Source organism: Odocoileus virginianus, chromosome 21, assembly GCF_023699985.2.
Source record: "Odocoileus virginianus isolate 20LAN1187 ecotype Illinois chromosome 21, Ovbor_1.2, whole genome shotgun sequence".
Classification (NCBI taxonomy): domain Eukaryota; kingdom Metazoa; phylum Chordata; class Mammalia; order Artiodactyla; family Cervidae; genus Odocoileus; species Odocoileus virginianus.
This window is the reverse complement of record NC_069694.1, coordinates 55547337-55569048: the sequence shown is the minus strand read 5'-3', so window position 1 is coordinate 55569048 and position 21712 is coordinate 55547337. Positions and strand designations below refer to the sequence as shown.

The following is a 21712-nucleotide window of genomic DNA, read 5'->3' as shown; positions in this document are numbered from 1 at the left end:
AGTCCTGCCTCTTCGCTGATGGACTTTCTTCCCCTCCAGCACCCCCAGACGCCCTCGTTTTTACACTTCTTGGTCCTTCTGCTGGTTTCTCCGTGTCTCCTGGCTTCTTTATGTCAGAGGACTCAGGGCTCAGTCCTCACGCAGCTCTTCTCTGGCCACTTTGTGGTTTTTAATCTAGTTTCCTGGCTCCGAATACTTGTTTATAGGCCCAGAACTCCCAAACGTGTTTCTCCATCTCAGCTTTCATCCCAGCGCCAAGACGCGTGTGTCTGATTGCTTACTCAGCGTCACTGCTTGATCCCCTAATAGATTTTCCAGATGGACATGCCTGAAGCCAGGTGCCTGGTTTTCAACCACGGGCTCAATAAAAACCCCTTCCCTTCCCGGAGCCTTTCTCTGGTCAGTTCACGGCAACTTCATGCTTCTGATCCCTCAGGCCAAAAGCTTTGGGGTCACCTGCATCGAGCTGATTTGGGCTCTGTGCCGTCCCTGAATTCCTTGCCAGCTGCCCCAGCTGCCTCATCCCAGCCTCACAGGACTCCTGACGTTCCTCCACCAGCCCAGGCTCACGCTGTCCCCAGACACCTGCGGGCAGATCCCTTCCCACTTGGCAGCCTTTGCTCCAATGATGCCTTTTGAAGACCAATCCTATAACTGTTTAAAATTGCAGTCTTTTCTCACTGCGGTACCCCTCCACCTCCCCCAGAGGTGCTTTTTTCCCATAACATTTGTCATCTTCTAAACTCCTGTGTAATTTATTGGGGTTTCTTAGGTCTATTATTGTCCATGTCCTCTGCAAGAACATAAACTCTACAAGGAAGCACCTAGGACAGTAGAATTAGCAGACAATCAATACACATTCGTTTGATGATTATGTTCTTTTGCCAAAATATATTATGATTTAATTAAGTTTATTTTAGATGAGTTATTCTAATAATTTTAAAATATTCATGCCACGGATATTGGGTTTTTTTAATTTATTCTTAATTGGAGGATAATTGCTTTACAATGCTGTGCTGATTTCTGCCACACAACAACATGTATCAGCCATAAGTATGCATGTACACCCTCTCTCTTGAACCTCCCTCCCACTCCCCCATCCCACCCCCCAGGTTTCCCCAGAGCACTGGGTTGAGCTCCCTGTGTTACACGGCAACTTTCCCCTAGCTATCTAGTGTATATGTATACAGTATACACTGTATGTATACTGTATGTATACATATACTGATGTATATGTTCCAGTGCTACTCTCTGAATTTGCTCCACCCTCTCCTTCCCTCACTGTGTCCACACATCTGTTTTCTGTGTGTCTCTATTCCTGCCCTGCAAATAAGTTCATCAGTACCATTTCCATGGATATTGTTTTAATACTCATGCATGTATGAAAAAAATATTTGATCAGGAAACTTGGTATATTTTAAAAATAGATTCGGGTGTTTTAAAAAATTTTTTTCTATTATAAATAGAATTTTAATTTCTAAGTTGAATTATAAGTTAAGGAGGAAAACATGGTCAAACGGAATTCTATTTGACACAGTATAACTAGCTGATATGAAATGGTATACAAATGCTTACCTTTCTCATAACAGATGTATTGATAGGAGAGGATGAAGGAGAAATTTTATTCTTGTTTTGTGTCTTTGCTTTACTTTTCCCATTGAATCTAAATACCTCTCGAATCTCTGAGTGGCTGTATTAATACCCTGCTTATGGAAAATAATTTAAAATCGTTTACATTTTTGCAGCAGTATTTAGTGTCTTATTTTACAAGAAACTATAATGTGCCTAGAGTATAGGTCATAAAATTATACAGTGCTCCTTTTTATTTTTTGGAAACCATGAAGCTTTACAAATAAGGCAATGCATTACCTAGACGTGCCTTTATAAATGTTTTACACAGGGCAGGTTTTAAGTCTGCGTTGTTGACTGTTTCAGGCAATGCCAGCCCCCGGTACATCCGCTGCACCACATACTGCTTGCCCTGCACATCAGAGATGGCCAAGCAAGCTCAGATCCCGTTGGCTGCCATCATCACGCCCTTTGCCACGATCCCTTCAAATGAGGTAAGTGACGAAAATAGCAATTCAGTAATTCAATAACTCTAAAATTCCTCTTTTGTCATTATTTTCCTGTATATTTTTCTGTATCATAAACAGAAAACTGGAGCATGAAAAACATGTAATCATTCAATTCACTAAGTAAACCAAAATCTGATAACTAAGGCGAGCTGGCCATACATCACAGGGGACTCTGCTCACTGCTCTGTGGAGACTTAAATGGGAAGAGAACCCCACAATAAGGGTGTATGTACATGTATATACATTTTATCTAATATATAGAGAGAGCTGACTCCTTGGCTGTACCACCAAAACTGACAAATTATGAAGCAACTAAACTCCAATTTTTAAAAAGTAAATTTAAGAGGAAAAAGAAAAAAATCTGATAAACTGTGCTTTTTTGGCATCCTGTATTCCAAATGCAAATGGGCGAGGTCACTTTTTGGCCTGTTGTAACAATGCACACGGGCCTGCCAGACTCCTCTGTTCATGGAATTCTCCAGGGAAGAATACTGGCGTGGGTAGCCAGCCGTTCCCTCCAGGGGATCTTCCGGACCCAGGGATTGAACCCAGGTCTTTTGCGTTGCCAGTGGATTCTTTACTGTCTGAGCCACCAGGAAAGCCCAAGAATACTGGAGTGGTAAGCCTAGCCCTTGTCCAGGGCATCTTCCTGACCCAGGGATCGAACCCAGGTCTCCTGCATTGCAGGCGGATTCTTTACCAGCTGAGCTACCAGGGAAGCTCCTGGTTTGTGTCATTGGAAAAGTCCCTGATGCTGGGAAAGATTGAGGACAGAAGGAGAAGAGGGTGTCAGAGAATGAGATGGCTTGATGGCATCCCTGATACGATGGACGTGAACTTGGGCAAACTTTGGGAGATGGTGAGGGACAGAGAAGCCTAGCGTGCTCAGTCCATGGGATCACAAAGAGTCAGACACAACCGGTGACTCAACAACCACAACAGCAATGCACATATACAGGAAATATGGACTGTCAGAAAAGGACAGATACCCAAACCTCTCGTGAGGTCTTTATGCCCTCACTCAGTACTGCAGCATTGAGGTGCTCTGGTAAAAGGAAGATAATGCAGCCTGAGGTCCTGGGTCTTACTACATCTGCTTTAGTAATCACTGGGCCAAGATGCTCATAAACCCCTGTTTAAACTCAGCAGCATTAGAAAGCATGAAGTAGATCAATCTGTATCTTTCAGCTGAGAAAGGTGTGCCCTATTTATAGCTGTTATGCTGTATGCTATGTGTCATGTCTGACTCTGCTGCCCCAGGCCTGTCGCCCACCAGGCTCCTCTCATGGAGTGTTCCAGGCAAGAATACTGGAGTGGGTTGCCATTTCCTCCTCCAGGGGATCTTCCTGACCCAGGGATCGAACCCAAGTCTCCTGCATTGGCAGGCGGATTCTTTACTGCTGAGCCGCCTGGGAAGCCCCCTGTTTATAGTTAGGTGGCGACAGAGATAAGTGGTGTGTATTTAAGATCTCTGATGTTAGGATGCTGTCAGTGGGTCCTGGGATTAGGACATCACTCTGTGTAGCTGCCACCCCTCCTTCTGTTGCCCATGAATGGTGGATGCCCATGTGCGCGTGGAGACAGACACAAGGTCCTATAGCAAAGCTGGTCAGGTGGGAGCTGAAGGAAAGCCTTACTCGGACTGGAGCTTTGACTGTGACCTCCTTGCAGTGGTCCAGTAAATTAGGCTGAGCTCTGGATTCTGTTTGCTCGCTAAAAGCTGAAGCACAGATGGCTTTTCCCAAGTTAAACCTGACCTTGGCTCTGACCCTTTGAGATCGCTGACCTGATGCTTACTTAGTAGCACCTGAGCAAGAAGTAGAGCCTCTCTGAGAGAGAACAAATCTGTACTTTTCTCGGGCCTGTCTCGCCAGCTGGGAGAGGGTAGGGGGCTGCTGTGTGGCCCCTTAGAGAAGGAAGAAAGAGGAGGGGCAGTGTCCACGTGCACAGGGGCTTCCATCCCCCTTGAGATGTCCACTTAGCCTTTCTATGGGTGCAGCAGAATGCCGCCGTCTCCTCTGAGCGCACAGTGAGCTGGGTTAGAGTGGGGCATAGAAGAGGCACTGGGTTGTTCCTGGAAGCCTGTCTTACATGCAGTTATGGTCTCATAGTTGTAAATGAGAAATACATGCAGTATTTGCTTATTTTAGGGATGGTGTCTTCTGTGATGGTCCCAGAAATTTAATATAATGCTCATAAGTGGAAGTCAAAGTGTTAGTCGCTCAGTCATGTCCAGCTCTTTGTGACTTCATGGACTGTAGCCTCCAGGCTCCTCTATCCATGGGATTTCCCAGGCGAGAATACTGGAGTAGATTGCCATTTCCTTCTCCAGGGGATCTTCCTGACCCAGGGATCGAATCCATATCTGCTGAGTCTCCTGCATTGCAGGTGAATTCTTTACCACTATGACACCTAGGAAGCCCCATCAATTTATCTACTCTTTTAGTGATGGATGTCTGGCTATTTCTGCTTTTTGGCTTTTGTGAATAAAGCGGCTTCTATAAATATTCTAGTACAAGTGTTTCTATGGATACGTATTCATTTCTCTTGGATTAATACCTGTGAGTAGATTGTTGGCTGATGGGGATACATGTTTATTTAGGTTTATAAGAAACTGCCAGACCATTTTTGAAAGTGGTTATATGATTTTGTAGTCTTTTCAACATGGTATCAGAGTTCCAGTTGCCCTGCATTCTCTCCAACCTTTGTTATTGTTGTCTTTTTAATTTTAGCAGTTCTGACTGCTGTGTAGTAGTATCTGTGAGAGAGATTTCTTAAATTTTAATCTTGATCCTTTGAACAAAATTTAAAGTGTTAGTGAATAATCAGTGTACATGCCACCATCATTAACAAATGCTAACGTTTTGTTGTATTGGCTTAAGATAATTTTCTAAGAATTAAAGCTTCGCAAGATCTCTCCTCTCCCCTCCCACTCGAGGCACAAACACTGATGAATTTGGTGTGTCTCCTGCCTATACATGTGGGTTTTATATATTTGACTTTATAGACATGTGTCCATAACAATATGTAGTATTTTATGCTTTTTAATGAACCAATTACTTTTAAAGAGGTAAAATATAAACATTAAAAAAATGAAAGTGGTATACAGTGAAAAAGTTTCCTTCCTACCCCTCTGCCCCACCCTTATAATTTTCACTCATTCTTTGTGATTCCTTCTTACACATATACAAGCATATCAATATCCATCCTTTAAAAAAATAAATGTACAAATGATGGTATAGCATACTATCACCACTCCACTCCACCACTGGCTGGATGAAAGTCGGGGTCACCAAGGATTTAGGCCTTCTTGGCCACCTTCCCTCTGTGTTTCCCATGACAGCCTTCTGATGTGTCTTTTCCAGCCTCACAGGGAGGGAGCATTTTAATTCCTTTTGTTACCATCCTGACTTCTAATATTGGGGTTCATTAAGGCTTGAGTTTGGGGTTTCCTCTTTTTTTCTCTTCCTTTTTTACTTTTTAAAGTATGAAAATATGATACATTTATAGTAGACTTGGGAAATACAGAATAAAGTTACATATAGTTCTACTATATATTGCAATTATTCTTTTAAGTAGATAAATTAAGATTTTTAGTTGCAGTTTCAATATCAAACTCTCAAAAATTAATAGAGTGGATGTACAGAAAAGTAGAAAGATATAGTAGACCTGAAAATCACCATGATCCAATTCAACATAATTAAGATTTATGCAGTTTTCACACAGCAGCAGGATAAACTGGGAGACACTGGAGTGTATCCAGTGTATGGATATATCCAGTATATCCAGAGACATAAAACAAGTGCAAAAATTTCATGGTCTAAAGGTACTGAAATCATGTAGAGAACTCTGGATTCAGAGTTCTCTGGAATTATGTTAAAAATCAGTATCAAAAGATATTTGAAAATAACTCGGGGTCTCCTCTTTTTTCTCTTAGATTCTGTATCCCCCCAAAGACTAAGTATCATCTGTAACAGTTACTGATGAGAAGAATAATAGTCATAACTTATAAAGCACTTAGTGAGCACAGTTAGACATTTTAAATATATGTTCATTTACTTAATTCTCACATCAGCCTTCTTATTGTTCCTTTTTTGATATAAAGAAACTGAGGCACAGAGTTAGATAACTGTTAAGACCAGTAGCTAACAAATGTTACCTAAGACCAGTGGCTACTAAGTAACAGCTGGGATTCCAAGCCGGGCAGTCCAGGTCAGAAGCCATGTCCTTAACTCTAAGTTACTATACTCTTGCTGTCATACACTCATTCCTACATCTGTAGCCCCACCTTCACATACCCAAATGCCTTTCTAGAATCTCTCCTTGGGTATCTCTTAGAACACTCAAACTTAACATGTTTCAAAAGTGAATTTCTGGTCTCTACACCCTAAACCTGTTCATTCTTCCGCATATCTATAAATGGTACTATCATTTATTTAGTTCATGTCAGAAGCCCAAAGCTAAACAGTTATAGTTAATAACAGAAAATAAGGGTTATGCTGATTTTTAAAACATATTTATTTATTTGGCTGCACCAGATCTTAGTTGTGGCATGTAGGATCTAGTTCCCTGACTGGGGCTCGAACCTGGATGCCCTGCATTGGGAGCGTGGAGTCTTAGCCACTGGACCAGCAGGGAGTTCCTGATGTTTTATATTTATAACCTGTAATCAAGGAAATAAGTTTTAAACTTTGTTTCTTGAAAGAAAATGGATTGCATGAATACTGTTATCCTCCTTCTGAAGAGCATCCTAATTTCTTTTCCTCTAGAATAAATGACTTATTTTTAGGTATAGTAAAAGTTTAGGATTTTACTCCTTATCTAATATTGCCACTATTGCTGCAATTTAAAAAAAGATATCCTTCAAGATACCCTGATTTGGCATCTCTCACAAGGATTTATTTAGTATAGCATTTTTTTTAAGTCAGTTCTGTTGTTTGACAGAACCTTTAAAGCATGTCATTGTGTTAGCAACAGACTACAAAAATAAACCTAACCTAAGCAGTTACTCCCCGAGAATATTCCCCGTGAGCATTTGCTTTGGAGATGTACGCTCTTTCCAAGGACGTATCTGTGTCATCTTTGTTTAATATTTCATGCTCCTTACCATAAATTTTAACTTTTTTGGTATTTGTTTTAAGTGAAACCCATTACTGTATTTAATATAATTAAATATGAGGTATCTATTCAGCAAAAGTAATCAGTTATCTTGTAGGCTATTTTGCTTAGTAACCTGTGAATTTATTTTTTATGTTGTATTTTAAGAACTAAGGTAGAAATGGTAGATTTCTGGCAAAAATTATACTTAGTTCTTCATTTTCTTTAAAATAGGAAATTTTACATTTTGGACAAGTACATACATCATCTAATTATACATGAAATTAAGTAATTTCACCTATAAAACAGATGGCAGAAGCTTTTACTCCATTTGGGAATAGATTCAGGAGTATCTGTGTAATTTTCTTAGATTAGAAATGGATATAATAGTCAAAGCAATTTCCTTTCTTATTGATTTAATCAGATAATTTTTTATCCAAGACTTTAAACTTCACTTGATTTATAATCAACTATTAACTTTGTAGGAACTTAGCTGGACTTTAGGGACACAGGGAAAAAGAAGACCAGTTATTCTTGTCTAAAACAGGTGGAAAATCTTGGACATAACTAATTTTTGTACAGCGTGAAAAAGTGGGAATAATCTTATTCTTTGGAGTTTAGGTTCAGGGAAGTTGTACCATAGTTATGACTTAATGCTGTCAAAGTGCTGCACTCAATATGCCAGCAAATTTGGAAACCTCAGCAGTGGCCACAGGACTGGAAAAGGTCAGTTTTCACTCCAATCTCAAAGAAAGGCAATCCCAAAGAATGTTCAGACTACAACACAGTTGTACTCATCTCACATGCTAGCAAATTTCTCCAAGCCAGGCTTCAGCAATACATGAACTGTGAACTTCCAGATGTTCAAGCCAGATTGAGAAAAGGCAGAGGAACCAGAGATCAAATTGCCAACATCCACTGGATCATCAAAAAAGCAAGAGAATTCCAGAAAAACATATATTTCTGCTTTATTGACTACATCAACACCTTTGTGTGGATCACAACAAACTGTGGAAAATTCTTCAAGAGCTGGGAATACCAGACCACCTGACCTGCCTCCTGAGAAACCTGTATGCAGGTCAGGAAGCAACAGTTAGAACTGGACATGGAACAACAGACTGGTTCCAAATGGGAAAAGGAGGACATCAAGGCTGTATATTGTCACCCTGCTTATTTAACTTATATGCAGAGTACATCATGAGAAACGCTGGGGTGGATGAAGCACAAGCTGGAATCAAGATTGTCGGGAGAAATATCAATAACCTCAGATATGCAGATGACATGACCCTTATGGAAGAAAGTGAAGAACTAAAGAGCCTCTTGATGAAAGTGAAAGAGGAGAGTGAAAAAGTTGGCTTTAAAGCTCGACATTCAGAAAACTAAGACCATGGCATCCAGTGCCATCACTTCATGGCAGATAGATGGGGAAACAATTGAAACAGTGAGAGGCTTTATTTTGGGGGCTCCAAAATCACTGCAGATGGTGACTGCAGCCGTGAAATTAAAAGACGCTTGCTCCTTGGAAGAAAAGTTATGACCAACCTAGACAGCTTATTAAAAAGCAGAAACATTACTTTGCCAACAAAGGTCCATCTAGTCAAGGCTATGGTTTTTCCAGTAGTCATGTATGGATGTGAGAGTTCAACTCTAAAGAAAGCTCAGCATGAAGAATTGATGCTTTTGAAGTGTGGTGTTGAGAGGTCTTGAGAGTCCCTTGGACTGCAGGAGATCCAACCAGTCCATCCTAAAGGAGATAAGTCCTGGGTGTTCATTGGAAGGACTCATGTTGAAGCTGAAACTCCAATACTTCGGTCACCTGATGCTAAGAGCTGACTTATTTGAAAAAACCCTGATGCTGGGAAAGATTGAGGGCAGGAGGAGAAGGGACGACAGAAGGTTAATTGGTTGGATGGCATCACCGACGTGATGGACTTGAGTTTGAGTAAACTCTGGGAGTTGGTGATGGACAGGAAAGCCTGACATGCTGCAGTCCATGGGGTCGCAAAGAGTCAGACATGACTGAGCGACTGAACTGAACTGAGTATGACTTAATGGATAAGGAAGTTTGTACTGTTATTAAATAGTCTGATAGATTTGGTGGATATGAAGAATATGCCGTTGGAAAGAAAAAGGGTTGGATGTCAGTGAAGTGACAAACGGAGTTAACAAAAAAGGGAAAGACTGTCGGAGAATAAATGAACACCAGTACATTACGTCCACATCCGTCACCTACAGAAGACCTCGCTTGGTCATGCACTAGCCTCAGCCTATCTTGCTGGCTTGAGAGGGCAGAGTTTGGCAGCGTTTCCACTGCTGTTTAATCCATCAAAGGGAAGAAAGTCTGCCTCACTGTTGTAGTTTGTGTGTTAACTTTTTAAAAGGAAGCCAGCAGCTTGTGAAAAAGGCGTTATCCGCGTTTTATAGATGCAGAAGTTCTACAGGTTATGGGGCAATTAAAATCATACAGTAAAATCATTGCTAATAAGTAATGCTCTGGAAATCAAGGTTCCAAATTCCAAGTTCTTTCAGCAATATCTGGCTTACTGAGGTTTTATTTACTAAACACATAAAATAACATTCCTTCTTCTTGTTCTCAGAGATCTCTTGCTCCTGCAAACTTGCGGGTTAGCTTGACATGTCCACCTTAGACCTCTTTTGTTGAAGTCTTTTTATTTCAAGTTACTGCATGGTGCTGCCTGAAGGCAAAGACCATCTAGAGTGTGGCAGTGGGCTGGGCTTACCGTGGAGGTCCTGGCCGAACAGATGCATTCTCCTGAGGGCTGGACAGACGTTTAAAAGACAAAGACAAAGACAAAGCAAACTGCAGAACAGTGGCTGAGTTCTCTAGGTATGTTAGGCTTCTGACAAAGGGTGTGAATACAGAAAAAAGAATCGTTTGAGAGATTGTCGATGTATTCTCTCACCTATTAATGTGATACCAGTATATTCTGTCATACCAATGAGAGAGGTTATGGTTCATTTTAAAGAGCAGAACAGGAAAGTAAATAGGAAGACTGTTGTAATAATTTTTATATTTTTTTAGTTTTTGCTTGTGCGGACCTCTTTCTCTAGCTGTGATGAGCAGGGTCCGCTCTTCCTTGCAGCGCGCGGGCTGCTCCCCGCGGGGGCTTCTCTCGATGCCCAGTGCAGGCTCTGTGTGCCCGAGGTCTGTTGGCTGCGGCTCCCAGGCTCCGGAGCACAGGCGTAGGAGCTGCCCATGGCATGTGGCATCTCCCTGGACCAGGGATCAAACCCGTGGCCCCTGCATCGGCAGCTGGATTCTTATCCTCTCTACCACTGGGGAAGTCCTAGGAAGAATTTTTGATCATATAAAGATATTTGAGAAACCTTGTTAGAAAACTGACTACTTTCTCCAAAGCACAGGAGATGTAAGCATTATGTGGAACGCTGGGCCAGGAGGCAGGGACTGACTGCAGGTCTGTGCTCTGCCTGGTATTGTGACCTAAGCTTCCATTCCCAGGAGGGAGAAGCCTGGTTCTGCTGTTCTGTAAATCTCGAAGACTAACGTCTACCTTCCTTTTCCACTCTTTATTAGATTTTCAGCATGGATTACCATGTATTTGTCACACATCCTGTATGTTATTAGAAATTCATGTGAATATATTGAACAACCCAACCCAAAGGGGTTCCATTATTATTATACTTTTAGTATAAGAAACCTATAGTATATTATTTACTTAAAAAGTACATGAAGATTGTGAAACTATGCGTTTTTATATCTAACCCCGATTTAGCTAGCTTTAGTGATAAATGTGCTCTGAAGTGAAACTGATTACTGCATAAGACTGTGTCCTTTAAAGAACTTAAAGACTTATATCTCAAATTATTTTAAAATGAAAGCTTCAAAAGCCTGAATCTATTTTTAACATGTGCATTATAATCTTAAATTGTTTGCTTTAATGCAGTATTTTAAAAGTATTAACATAAGAACTTGGAAACATAGGTTGTATGTACTTACGTAGAAATAGAATTATGAACATAAGATTTAAAATATTTAATTTATAAAGTTACTTTAGAAACTGAATCTCATCCCTTAAGGATTTTGGCTGCTGTTTGTATACTGCTATGAGAAAGTACCATGAAATAAAGCTCGGCAGCTGGAGCGCAGAATGTTATCCCTTTTTAGAATGGTGTTACAGCAGACACGCGGAGCTGTCGCATTTGTCAGGGCAAAGGTTGTTAGAATCCTATTTTAAGTTACGGTTTGGAAAGTTAAATACACCATGCTTATTTTTTCAATCTTGAAATTATTCATATAAATATTTCTTTTATTAAATGGAGAATTATGTTGGGAGAAACAAGAAGAAAAGAGAAAGCGTTCTTCCTTGGTTTGATTTTCAGTGAATCCATGTGTGGGTTTTATGACCTCTGGTGCCTGGCAACTGAGTGTTGCGGTCTTGAGTCGCTCAGTCGTGTTCGACGTTTTGCAGCCCCATGGACTGCAGCACACCGGGCTTCCCTGTCCTTCGCTATCTCCTGGCGTTTGCTCCATGATGATGGACATGAGTCGGTGATGTCATCCAACATCTGCTACCCCCTTTTCCTCGTACTCTCAATCTTTCCCAGCATCAGGGTCTTTTCCAGTGAGTCTGCTCTTTGCATCACGTGGGCTAAGTATTGGAGTTTCAGCTTCAGCATCATTCCTTCCAGTGAATACTCAGGGTTGATTTCCTTTAAGATTGGCTGGTTTGATCTCCTCGCAGTCCAAGTGACTCTCAAGAGTCTTCTCCAGCACCACAGTTTGAAAGCATCAGTTCTTTGCCACTCAGTTTCTTTATGGTCCAGCTCTCACATCAGTACATGACTACTGGAAAAACCATAGCTTTGACTGTATGGAACTTTGTTGGCAAAGTGATGTCTCTGCTTTTTAATATGCTGTCTAAGTTCGTCATAATTTTCTTCCAAGGAGCAATTCATCTTTTAATTTAATGGCTGCAGTCACTGTCCACAGTGATTTTGGAACCCAAGAAAATAAAGTCTGTCACTGTTTCCATTTTGTCCCCATCTGTTTGCCATGAAGTGATGGGACTGGATGCCACAATCTTAGGTTTTTGAATGTTGAGTTTTAAGCCAGCTTTTTCACTGTCCTCTTTAACCTTCATCAAGAGGCTCTTCAGTTCCTCTTCACTTTCTGCCATTAAGGTGGTATCATTTGCATATCTGAGGTTATTGATATTTTTCCCAGCAATCTTGATTCCAGCTTGAGCTTCATCCAGCCTGGCATTTCGCATGATGTACTCTGCCTATAAGTTAAATAAGCAGGGTGACAATATACAGCCTTGACGTACTCCTTTCCCAATTTGGAACCAGTCTGTTGTTTCATGTCTGATTCGGTTGCTTCCTGACCTGCATACAGATTTCTCAGGAGGCAGGTAGTGTGGCCTGATATTCCCATCTCTTTAAGAATTTGCCAGTTTGTTGTGATCCACACAGTCAAAGGCTTTAGTGTCATCTATGAAGCAGAAGTAGATGCTTTTTGGAATTCTCTTGCATTTTCTATGATCCAGAAAATGTTGGCAATTTGATCTCTGGTTCCTCTGCCTTTTCTAAATCCAGCTTATACATCTGGAAATTTTCATTTCACGTACTATTGAAGCCTAGCTTGAAGGGTTTTGAGCATTTGCTAGCATGTGAAGTGAGTGCAATTGTGTGGTAGTTTGAACATTCTTTAGCATTGCCTTTCTTTGAGATTGGTATGAAAACTGACCTTTTCCAGTCCTGTGGCCACTGTTGAGGTTTCCAAATTTGCTGGCATATTGAGTGCAGCACTTTGACAGCATCATCTTTTAAGATTTGAAATAGCCCAGCTGGAGTTCCGTCACCCCCACTGTCTTTGTTCATAATGAGGCCCACTTGACTTCACACCCCAGTCTGCTTCTAGGTGACTGATCACACCATGGTGGTTATCTGGGTCATTGAGACCTTTTCTGTACAGTTCTGTGTATTCTTGCCACCTCTGCTTGATCTCTTCTGCCTCTGCTGGGTCCATGCTGTTTCGGTGTCTTGACTGTGCCCATCTTTGTGTGAACTATTCCCTTCATATGTGCAGTGTCCAGGACCAGGCTCCCTGGCTGTGGAACCCTCGGCATCCACAGAGAACCACCACAGCTGAGGAAGTATTTTAGAGCCTCTCACTATCATTGTTATCAATTCTAAGACCCGCATTTTCTCACATTTTAACATTTCTAAAGTAGGAGTATGTCTTACTAACAGTGACTTCTTAGCAGTATGTCATGATAAGTTGGAAGCTTCGATGGGATTTTAGAATCATTGAAATACATCTGTGTGTCCTGCTTGATGATCTCTACCTCCAGTTATGTTTTATAGGTATTTAAGTAATACTGGGACTTGAAGTTTATGTAGTTGATGTGTCCTCTCAGTGGTAAAGTATGAGAAGGTAAAAAATTTAAAGGTTTTTATTTGAAAGTTTCCTGAGCAACAAGTTCTCACTGAATAAAAGGCTAAAAATTTTTTTTTCAAATAAAGTCCTATTTTTAAGGAAGGAAGAAAAAGAGCCTGAGCAATCCTGTAGTTTGGAATTGTTTCATGGACTATTTGAAAATGACACCCAAGCTTGTCTGGTGCGTGAGTGATTGGGGAGGGGCTCTCTGGCGGGAGGCGAGCATCACGTGGGTAATGTGGTTCGGGCAGGAGTTTGGGGGTCAGATGAAGTTGGGTGCACAAGCTGACCTTGAAAAATTTTCCATAAATTTTGTGGACCTCACTTTTCTCATAAAATTATAGCACCACTTAACAATTTAAAAATAAGCTGGTATGAGAAATGGTTATCTTTATCATTAGTTACCACTGTTTGCAGTATTAAATTCTTCTTTGGAAAATTTCATTTAATCCAACATTCATTGATTTGGGCTGTCTACTATGTGCAAGGAAGAGAAGTATGAAAACTGTGGTAGCTTGCATTCACCTGCAGCATACACATCTAAGAGAGGTACTGTCAGACCCGCCCAGTGATGCTAATTACCTGTCTCAGGTAAGAAGGAGCAAACCACATGGATGCCACAACTTGTATTCATGTAAGAAGGGAAGAGCTACTTATTTACGTTTTTTAAAAGAAATGTTGCATGGTCTCTGTCATTTGATATTATGTTGCTATTTTCTATTTTTTACTATTCAAATGGAAAATACCCACCATTATAATTATATAAACATTTCTTTAGCTTTTGTTTTTTCATAAGGTGCTTCACAGGCACTTGCTGGAATAATTTTCCCTCAACCTCCTTCTCACTGTCCTGCCGTTTTAGCCTAGTAATTCCTGTTCACCTTTTAAATTTCAGTTCATGGTCACCTCAGGAGGGCTTTCCAGAATTCCCCACACTATACTCCCTGGAGCTCTAGTACTATGTATCACAGTTTGCAATTTTGTATTTATGTTTTTGAGTCCTGTTTTACTACCATTAGATTCCATGAGGGTAGGGACCACCTGTAATTTTTTCTCACTATTTCATTTCGCAAGACCTAAAACAGTTCCTGAGAAATTTTTGTGCCAAATAAATATTTTAATTTGATAGTTTCATTACATGATATCATTTGTGTATGGAAGTAAATTGGAATTTTGAGACCAGGTAATTTGATGAGTCTGCTGACATTAAAAAAATGCGCAATATGAGAATTATGAGTTAAGTTTTACTTGGCAAAATAAGGACCATAGCCTGGGAGATAGCATTTCAGATACCTCTTAGAAACTGCCTCAAAGAGATGGGAGTAAGTCCAGTATATACGTGATTTTGGTGAAGGGGGAGTGCACGCATCAAGCACATATTTTTGTGCAGAAGGTGTCCGCTGGTCTAGTGAAGGTGTGTGCTGGTCTAGTGGGGGCGTCCGCTGGTCTAGTGAGAGTGTCCGCTGGTCTAGCGAAGGCGTCCACTGGTCTAGTGAGGGCGTCCTCTGGTCTAGTGAGAGTGTCCAGTGGTCTGGCGGGGGCGTCCGCTGGTCTAGTGAAGGTTTCTGGTGGTCACGTGGAGCATTTTAGTGCTCTTCTAGATACCAGAAGGTACGAGAACTGAGCTTATGGCTCCTGAAAATACCTAGCTGAAGGCCTGTCCTGCCGGCTTTTCCCAGAGCACAGAGCGCCTCTTCTCTGCTCTCCGCCTCGCACTCCTTCCCAGGGCTGTTGCAGTCAGCAGCCGCAGCAGCGCGGTTTAATTCTTGTAGAGGTCGATGGCAGGTGCCAGTCTGTAGGTGACAAGATTTTCTATGCTCAAACTCTTACTGAGCACCCACGTTATGCAGAAATGCTGCTGCATTTGGTATTGAACAAGTTCCAAGGTAATTTAAGAAGGTGCTGACAATCCAGGAGCCAAATTGTGCCAACTAGGCTAACAATTGCTTAAAAAATTTCCTGGACAGTAAACTTCATTAGGTTAGCTTAAGTTTCACTTTATTCTCCCTCCAGTGTTTCTTTTCATATCATCTCACTATAAAGTGAAGATATGTGTGTGTGTGTCTGTGTCTGTGTATGGGTGGGGGAAGATAAATGAGACATAAAAGAGAAGATTAAAATCTTTAAAATGTTATTCTTTGGGAAAATAAGAGCATGTTTGACTTTCTTGAACAATATGTCTGCAAAATACAGAAAGAAAACAGAAGAGCCATATGGTATGGTAAAACAGAAGAGCCATAATAATAAACTCTAGTATATGCAGATATCACAGAATTCATCTACTGCAGAGTTCACTCTTCTTAATCCAGAACTGCACTTCCGGAGGTAAATTGACACATGTCATAGTCTTTAACATGGGAATGAGATTTAAATTTCTTTTTGTTTGGTACATTCCATACTGTCTTCTCTTCCATAGTTTAAAAAATTTTGAAAAACTCTTTTATCTAAATACTTCAAACTTAACATTTTCATCTACATTTCTCATTTTCCTATAGAAAAAGGATCGACTCTTAGCTCATATTTATCAGTTTTTATTGCTTATTTGGTAAATTAAGAATCATATTTCTTCCTTCCAGCTCACTGTTCATGCATAATAAATGTATAAATGTATTTATTTCTCCAGCTGCTTTCAAATTGGTCACATACATTTTTTAAATTAAAATTTTCTAAACTTTTTTTACAACCCTATTTTCAAGTCTTACCTCCAGATGCTTTGTATGTTTTCCCAGATCAAATTAACTCACAAAAGATGATTCTCTTCATCACTTGGAAGCAGACTGGCTGGGGCACGGGGCTGCCCTCCAGTGGTGGCAAGGACAGCGGGTCGGACTGTGTGAAACTTGCAGTCCTGTGTTTTTTTTCCCCACTCTAAAAACAGTTCATATAAAAAACTTCAGATAATCTTGGATAAATGTAGAGCTTCTGTAGGTGTAAACTGTGAAAAGAAAAATGGTAATTTGACTTTTGTGATATCCTTATATACAGAGTTAGTTATATAATTGTATAATCACATATGGATTTTAGAAATTTTTCAGTTGTTTTGTACATAATGAGGGCAATAATATATTGTTATGTGATATGATGAGCAGTGTCCATTTTAATGAAGAATCAATTTATTTAAACAAGGATTTTTTTTTAATTGACATACAGTTGATTTACAAAGTTCTGTTAGTTTGAAGTATACAGCACAATGATTTAGTCATTCATACATATAGATCCAAGAAAAAAATGCAAAATGGCAAAATGGTTGTCTGAGGAAGCCTTACAAATAGCTGAGAAAAGAAGAGAAGCCAAAGGCAAAGGAGGAAAGGAAAGATATACCCATTTGAATGAAGAGTTCCAAAGAGCAAGGAGAGACAAGAAAGCCTTCCTCAGTGATCAATGCAAAGTAACAAAGGAAAACAATAGAATGGGAAAGACTAGAGATCTCTTCAAGAGAATTAGAGATACCAAGGGAACATTTCATGAAAAGATGGGCTCAATAAAGGACAGAAATGGTATGGACCTAACAGAAGCAGAAGATATTAAGAGGTGGCAAGAATACACAGAAGAACTGTACAAAAAGCATCTTCATGACCCAGATAATCACTATGGTGTGATCACTCAGCTAGAGCCAGACATCCTGGAATGTGAAGTCAAGTGGGCCTTAGGCAGCATCACTACGAACAAAGCTAGTGGAGGTGATGGAGTTCCAGTTGAGCTATTTCAAATCCTAAAAGATGATGCTGTGAAAGTGCTGCACTCAATATGCCAGCAAATTTGGGAAACTCAGCAGTGGCCACAGGACTGGGAAAGGTCCGTTTTCATTCCAATCCCAAAGAAAGGAAATGCCAAAGAATGCTTAAACTACCACACAGTTGCACTCGTTCACATGCTAGCAAAGGAATGCTCAAAATTCTCCAAGCCAGGCTTCAACAGTATGTGAACCGTGAACTTCCAGATGTTCAAGCTGGCTTTAGAAAAGGCAGAGGAACCAGAGATCAAATTGCCAACATCTGGTGGATCATTGAAAAAGCAAGAGAGTTCCAGAAAAACATCTACTTCTGCTTTATTGACTACATCAAGGCCTCTGAATGTGTGGATCACAACAAACTGTGGAAAATTCTTCAAGAGATGGGAATACCAGAACACCTTACCTGCCTCCTGAGAAATCTGTATGCAGGTCAAGAAGCAACAGTTAGAACTGGACATGGAACAACAGACTGGTTCAGAGTTGGGAAAGGAGTACATGAAGGCTGTATATTGTCACCCTGCTTATTTAACTTATGTGCAGAGTACATCATGTGAAATGCTAGGCTGGGTGAAGCACAAGCTGGAATCAAGATTGTCTGGAGAAATATCAATAACCTCAGATATGCAGATGATACCACCCGATGGCAGAAATAGAACTAAAGGGCCTCTTGATGAAAGTGAAAGAGGAGAGTGAAAAAGTTGGCTTAAAGCTCAACATTCAGAAAACTAAGATCATGGCATCCAGTGCCATCACTTCATGGCAAATAGGTGGGGAAACAATTGAAACGGTGGCAGACTTTATTTTGGGGGGCTCCAAAATCACTGCAGATGGTGACTGCAGCCATGAAATTAAAAGATGCTTCCTCCTTGGAAGAAAAGCTATGACCAACCTAACAGCATATTCAAAAGCAGAGATATTACCTTGCCAACAAAAGTCCATCTAGTCAAAGCTATGGTTTTTCCAGTAGTCATATATGGATGTGAGAGTTGGACTATAAAGAAAGCTGAGCACCGAAGAATTGATGCTTTTGAACTGTGGTGTTGGAGAAGACTCTTGAGAGTCCCTTGGACTGCAAGGAGATGCAACCAGGCCATCCTAAAGGAAATCAGTCTGGAGTATTCATTGGAAGGACTGATGCTGAAGCTGAAACTCCAATACTTTGGCCACCTGATGTGAAGAACTGACTCAGGGAAAAAGACCCTGATGCTGAGAAAGATTGAAGGCAGGAGGAGAAGGGGATGACAGAGCATGAGATGGTTGGATGGCATCACCAACTCAATGGACATGAGTTTGAGTAAGCTCTGGGATTTGGTGATGGACAGGGAAGCCTGGCATGCTGCAGTCCATGGGGTTGCAAAGAATGACTGAACGGAACTGAATATATATATATATATATCTGGGCTTCCCCAGTGGCTCAGCAGTAAAGAATCTGCCTACAGTGCAGGAGCCTCAGGAGACATGGGTTCAATTCCTGGGTTGGAGGAAATGGCAACCCACTCTAGTATTCTTGCCTGGAGAATCCATGGACAGAGGAACCTGGCAGGCTACAGTCCATGTGGCCGCAAAGAGTCAGGCACGACTGAAGTGACTTAGCATGCATGTACCCATAGATATATTTTTATCAAGTTCTTTTCCTTTATAGGTTATTATAAAATAGTGTAATTCGCTGTGCTACACAGTAGGTCCTTATTGGTTACCTGTTTTATACATAGTAGAGTGTGTATGTTAATCCCAACCTCCTAATTTATCTCTTCTCTACCTTTCTCCTTTGGTAACCATAAGTTTATTTTCTATGTCTGTGGGTCTATTTCTGTTTTGTATTTCATATGTATCTTTTTTTTAGACTCCACATATAAGTGATATCATATGATATTTGTCTGTGGCTTACTTTCCTTAGTATGCTAATCTGTAGGTCTTTCCATGTTGCTACAAATGGTATTATTTCATTCTTCATGACTAATGTTCCATTGTATATATGGACCACATCTTTATCTAGTCATCTTTTGATGTCCATTTAGGCTGCTTTCATGTCCTCGCTATTGCAAATAGTACTGCTGTGAAAATTGGGGTGCATGTATCTTTTGAAATTAGAGTTTTGTCCAGATACATGCCTAGGAATGGGACTGCAGGATCAGATCATATGGTAACTCTGTTTTTGGTTTTTAAACGATCCTCCGTACTGTTCTTCATGGTGGCTCTACAATTTGCATTCCCAACAGGGTGGGAGGGTTCCTTTTCTCAACACCCTCTCCAGCATTTATTATTTGTACACTTTCTGATATTGGCCATTCTGACTCGTGTGAGGTGGAATCTCATTGTAGTTTTGATTTGCATTCTCTGATAATTAGCAGCGTTGAGCATCTTTTCTTGTGCCTTTTGGCCATCCGTCTCTCTTTGGAGAAATGTCTATTTAGATCTTCTGCCCATTTTTTTTTATTGTTTTTTGTTTTTGTATTTTTTTTTTTTTGACATTGAGTTATATGAGCTGTTTGTATATTTCGGAAATTAATCCCTTGTTGGTTGCATCATTTGCAGATATTTCACCCCATTCTGTGGGTTGCCTTTTCATTTTGTCTACAGCTTCCTTTCCTGTGCAAAAGCTTCTGCATTTAATTAGGTCCCATTTGTTTGTTTTTATTTTCATTACTCTCGGAGACAGAGCCAAAAAGATATTGCTGTGATTTATATCAAAGAGCATTTTGCCTATGTTTTCCTCTAGGAATTTTTTAGTATCCAGTCTTACATTTAGGTCTTTAATTTGTCTTAAGTTCATTTTTGTGTATGGTGTTAGAGGATGTTCTTATTTCATTCTTTTCCACATAGCTGTCCATCTTTTCCAGAACCATTTATTGAAGACTGTCTTTTCTCCTTGCAGATTCTTGTCTCCTTTGTCATAGATTAACTGACCATAGGTCTGGTCTGGTCTGAAGTCGTTCAGTCATGTCCGACTCTTTTTCGACCCCATGGACTATAGCCCACTAGGCTCTTTCATCCATCGAATTCTCCAGGCAAGAATACTGGAGTGAGTTGCCATGCCCTTCTCTGGGAGATCTTCCCAACCCAGGGATCAAACTCAGGTCTCCTGCATTGCAGGCAGATTCTTTAACTGTCTGAGCCAGCATAGGTGCATGGGTTTATTTCTTTCTATCCTATTCAACGAAGATTTAATTCAGCAAATGTTTACTCTTTACCCATTTTGTGCCACATACTCTTCGTGGTCCTGGATATGTCAGTGAACAATACAGACAAAAATCTCTGTCCCCATGGAGCTAACATTTTAATGGAAAGAAGAAAGACAGTGAACCTAGTAATAAGAAAATTATTGAACAAATGGAGGAAGGAAAAAGTAGAGCGGGTCAGGGGATGGGGGCAGCCTGGGGAAGCGGGTGGAGTGCAGGTTTCAGATTGCATACTGTGGACAGTAGACCTGATTAAGAAGGTGTCATTTAAATACAGACTGGGCTCATACTTAGGTGGGGGAATATTTTGAAGTGTTTCCATAGCCATAAAGAAGTGAGATAAATGGAGGGAAGACTGGCTAACTTGTAATTCTGTCAGAAAGACAAAGGAAGTTGTCCCCTGAGCTTATTATCTTTAACACTTTCATGTTTAAAGTGGAGCATTTTACATTTTTCTGAGAAACAAAAAACTGCCGGTCATTTTGTTATGGAAGAAACAAGCTTGATTCATAGGGTTTTTAAGTCTACAATATATTTTCATTGTCTGTGGACCACTGTGTGTTCTTATAGCAATTAAACATGGCTTCAGTCAGTGGCCTATAATCAGACAACAAAATATAATTCTTCCTTAGGGACCAAAGACAAATTATAATAGGTCAAAGTTTAAAAGAAATGTGGGAAAATAGAATCCCTGAATAACATAGCTCCTTGAGACAGAATGTCTTACTCAAGTTTTCAACATGTGTTCCAGTAAGAACAGTAGCACTGATCTTTGCAAATATACCCGTAACTTGAAAGACTACGTCAACACAATCCAATCCAAAAAGACCGTCTTTTTTTGCCTGAGAGTTATTTCTCATGGTTTGTAATTTTGTCATGAACTATGACTTCCATTCAGGTAAACTGATGTGATGGTGCCCTCTGAACTGCACTGACGTTTGTTTTCCCTTTGAAACCCTGGGTGCCCTGTCAGCAGGAGCACGCAGCCCTCTCGTAGACTTCAGCATATGGTCTGACCTGACCTTCCCCCTGAAAAGCCTGCCGGCATCGGAGGGCCTTGGGAGGAAAGTCACAGCTGTGTTTGCTTTAAGATGCTGTTGGCCTTTGCAAAGAAGAGGCTCCCGGTCTACTTATTGTTGCGTACCTTGGGATGAACCTAACATACTAGGGTTTTTCACACCCAGACCTGATCTTCTGTGATGAG

At 40.6% G+C, this 21712-nt stretch overlaps 1 protein-coding gene across 3 annotated transcripts in view; it reads left to right on the top strand.

The window, feature by feature from the left end:
• The window catches only part of SEC24D (SEC24 homolog D, COPII coat complex component), a 113317-nt gene that overhangs the window by 36367 nt on the left and 55238 nt on the right, over positions 1–21712 (top strand). For all 3 annotated transcript variants that reach the window (XM_020879794.2, XM_070452381.1, XM_070452382.1), the window contains one exon: positions 1936–2063. In XM_020879794.2, coding sequence (XP_020735453.2) covers positions 1936–2063 — 128 coding nt within the window. The remainder of the gene's footprint in view (positions 1–1935; positions 2064–21712) is intronic.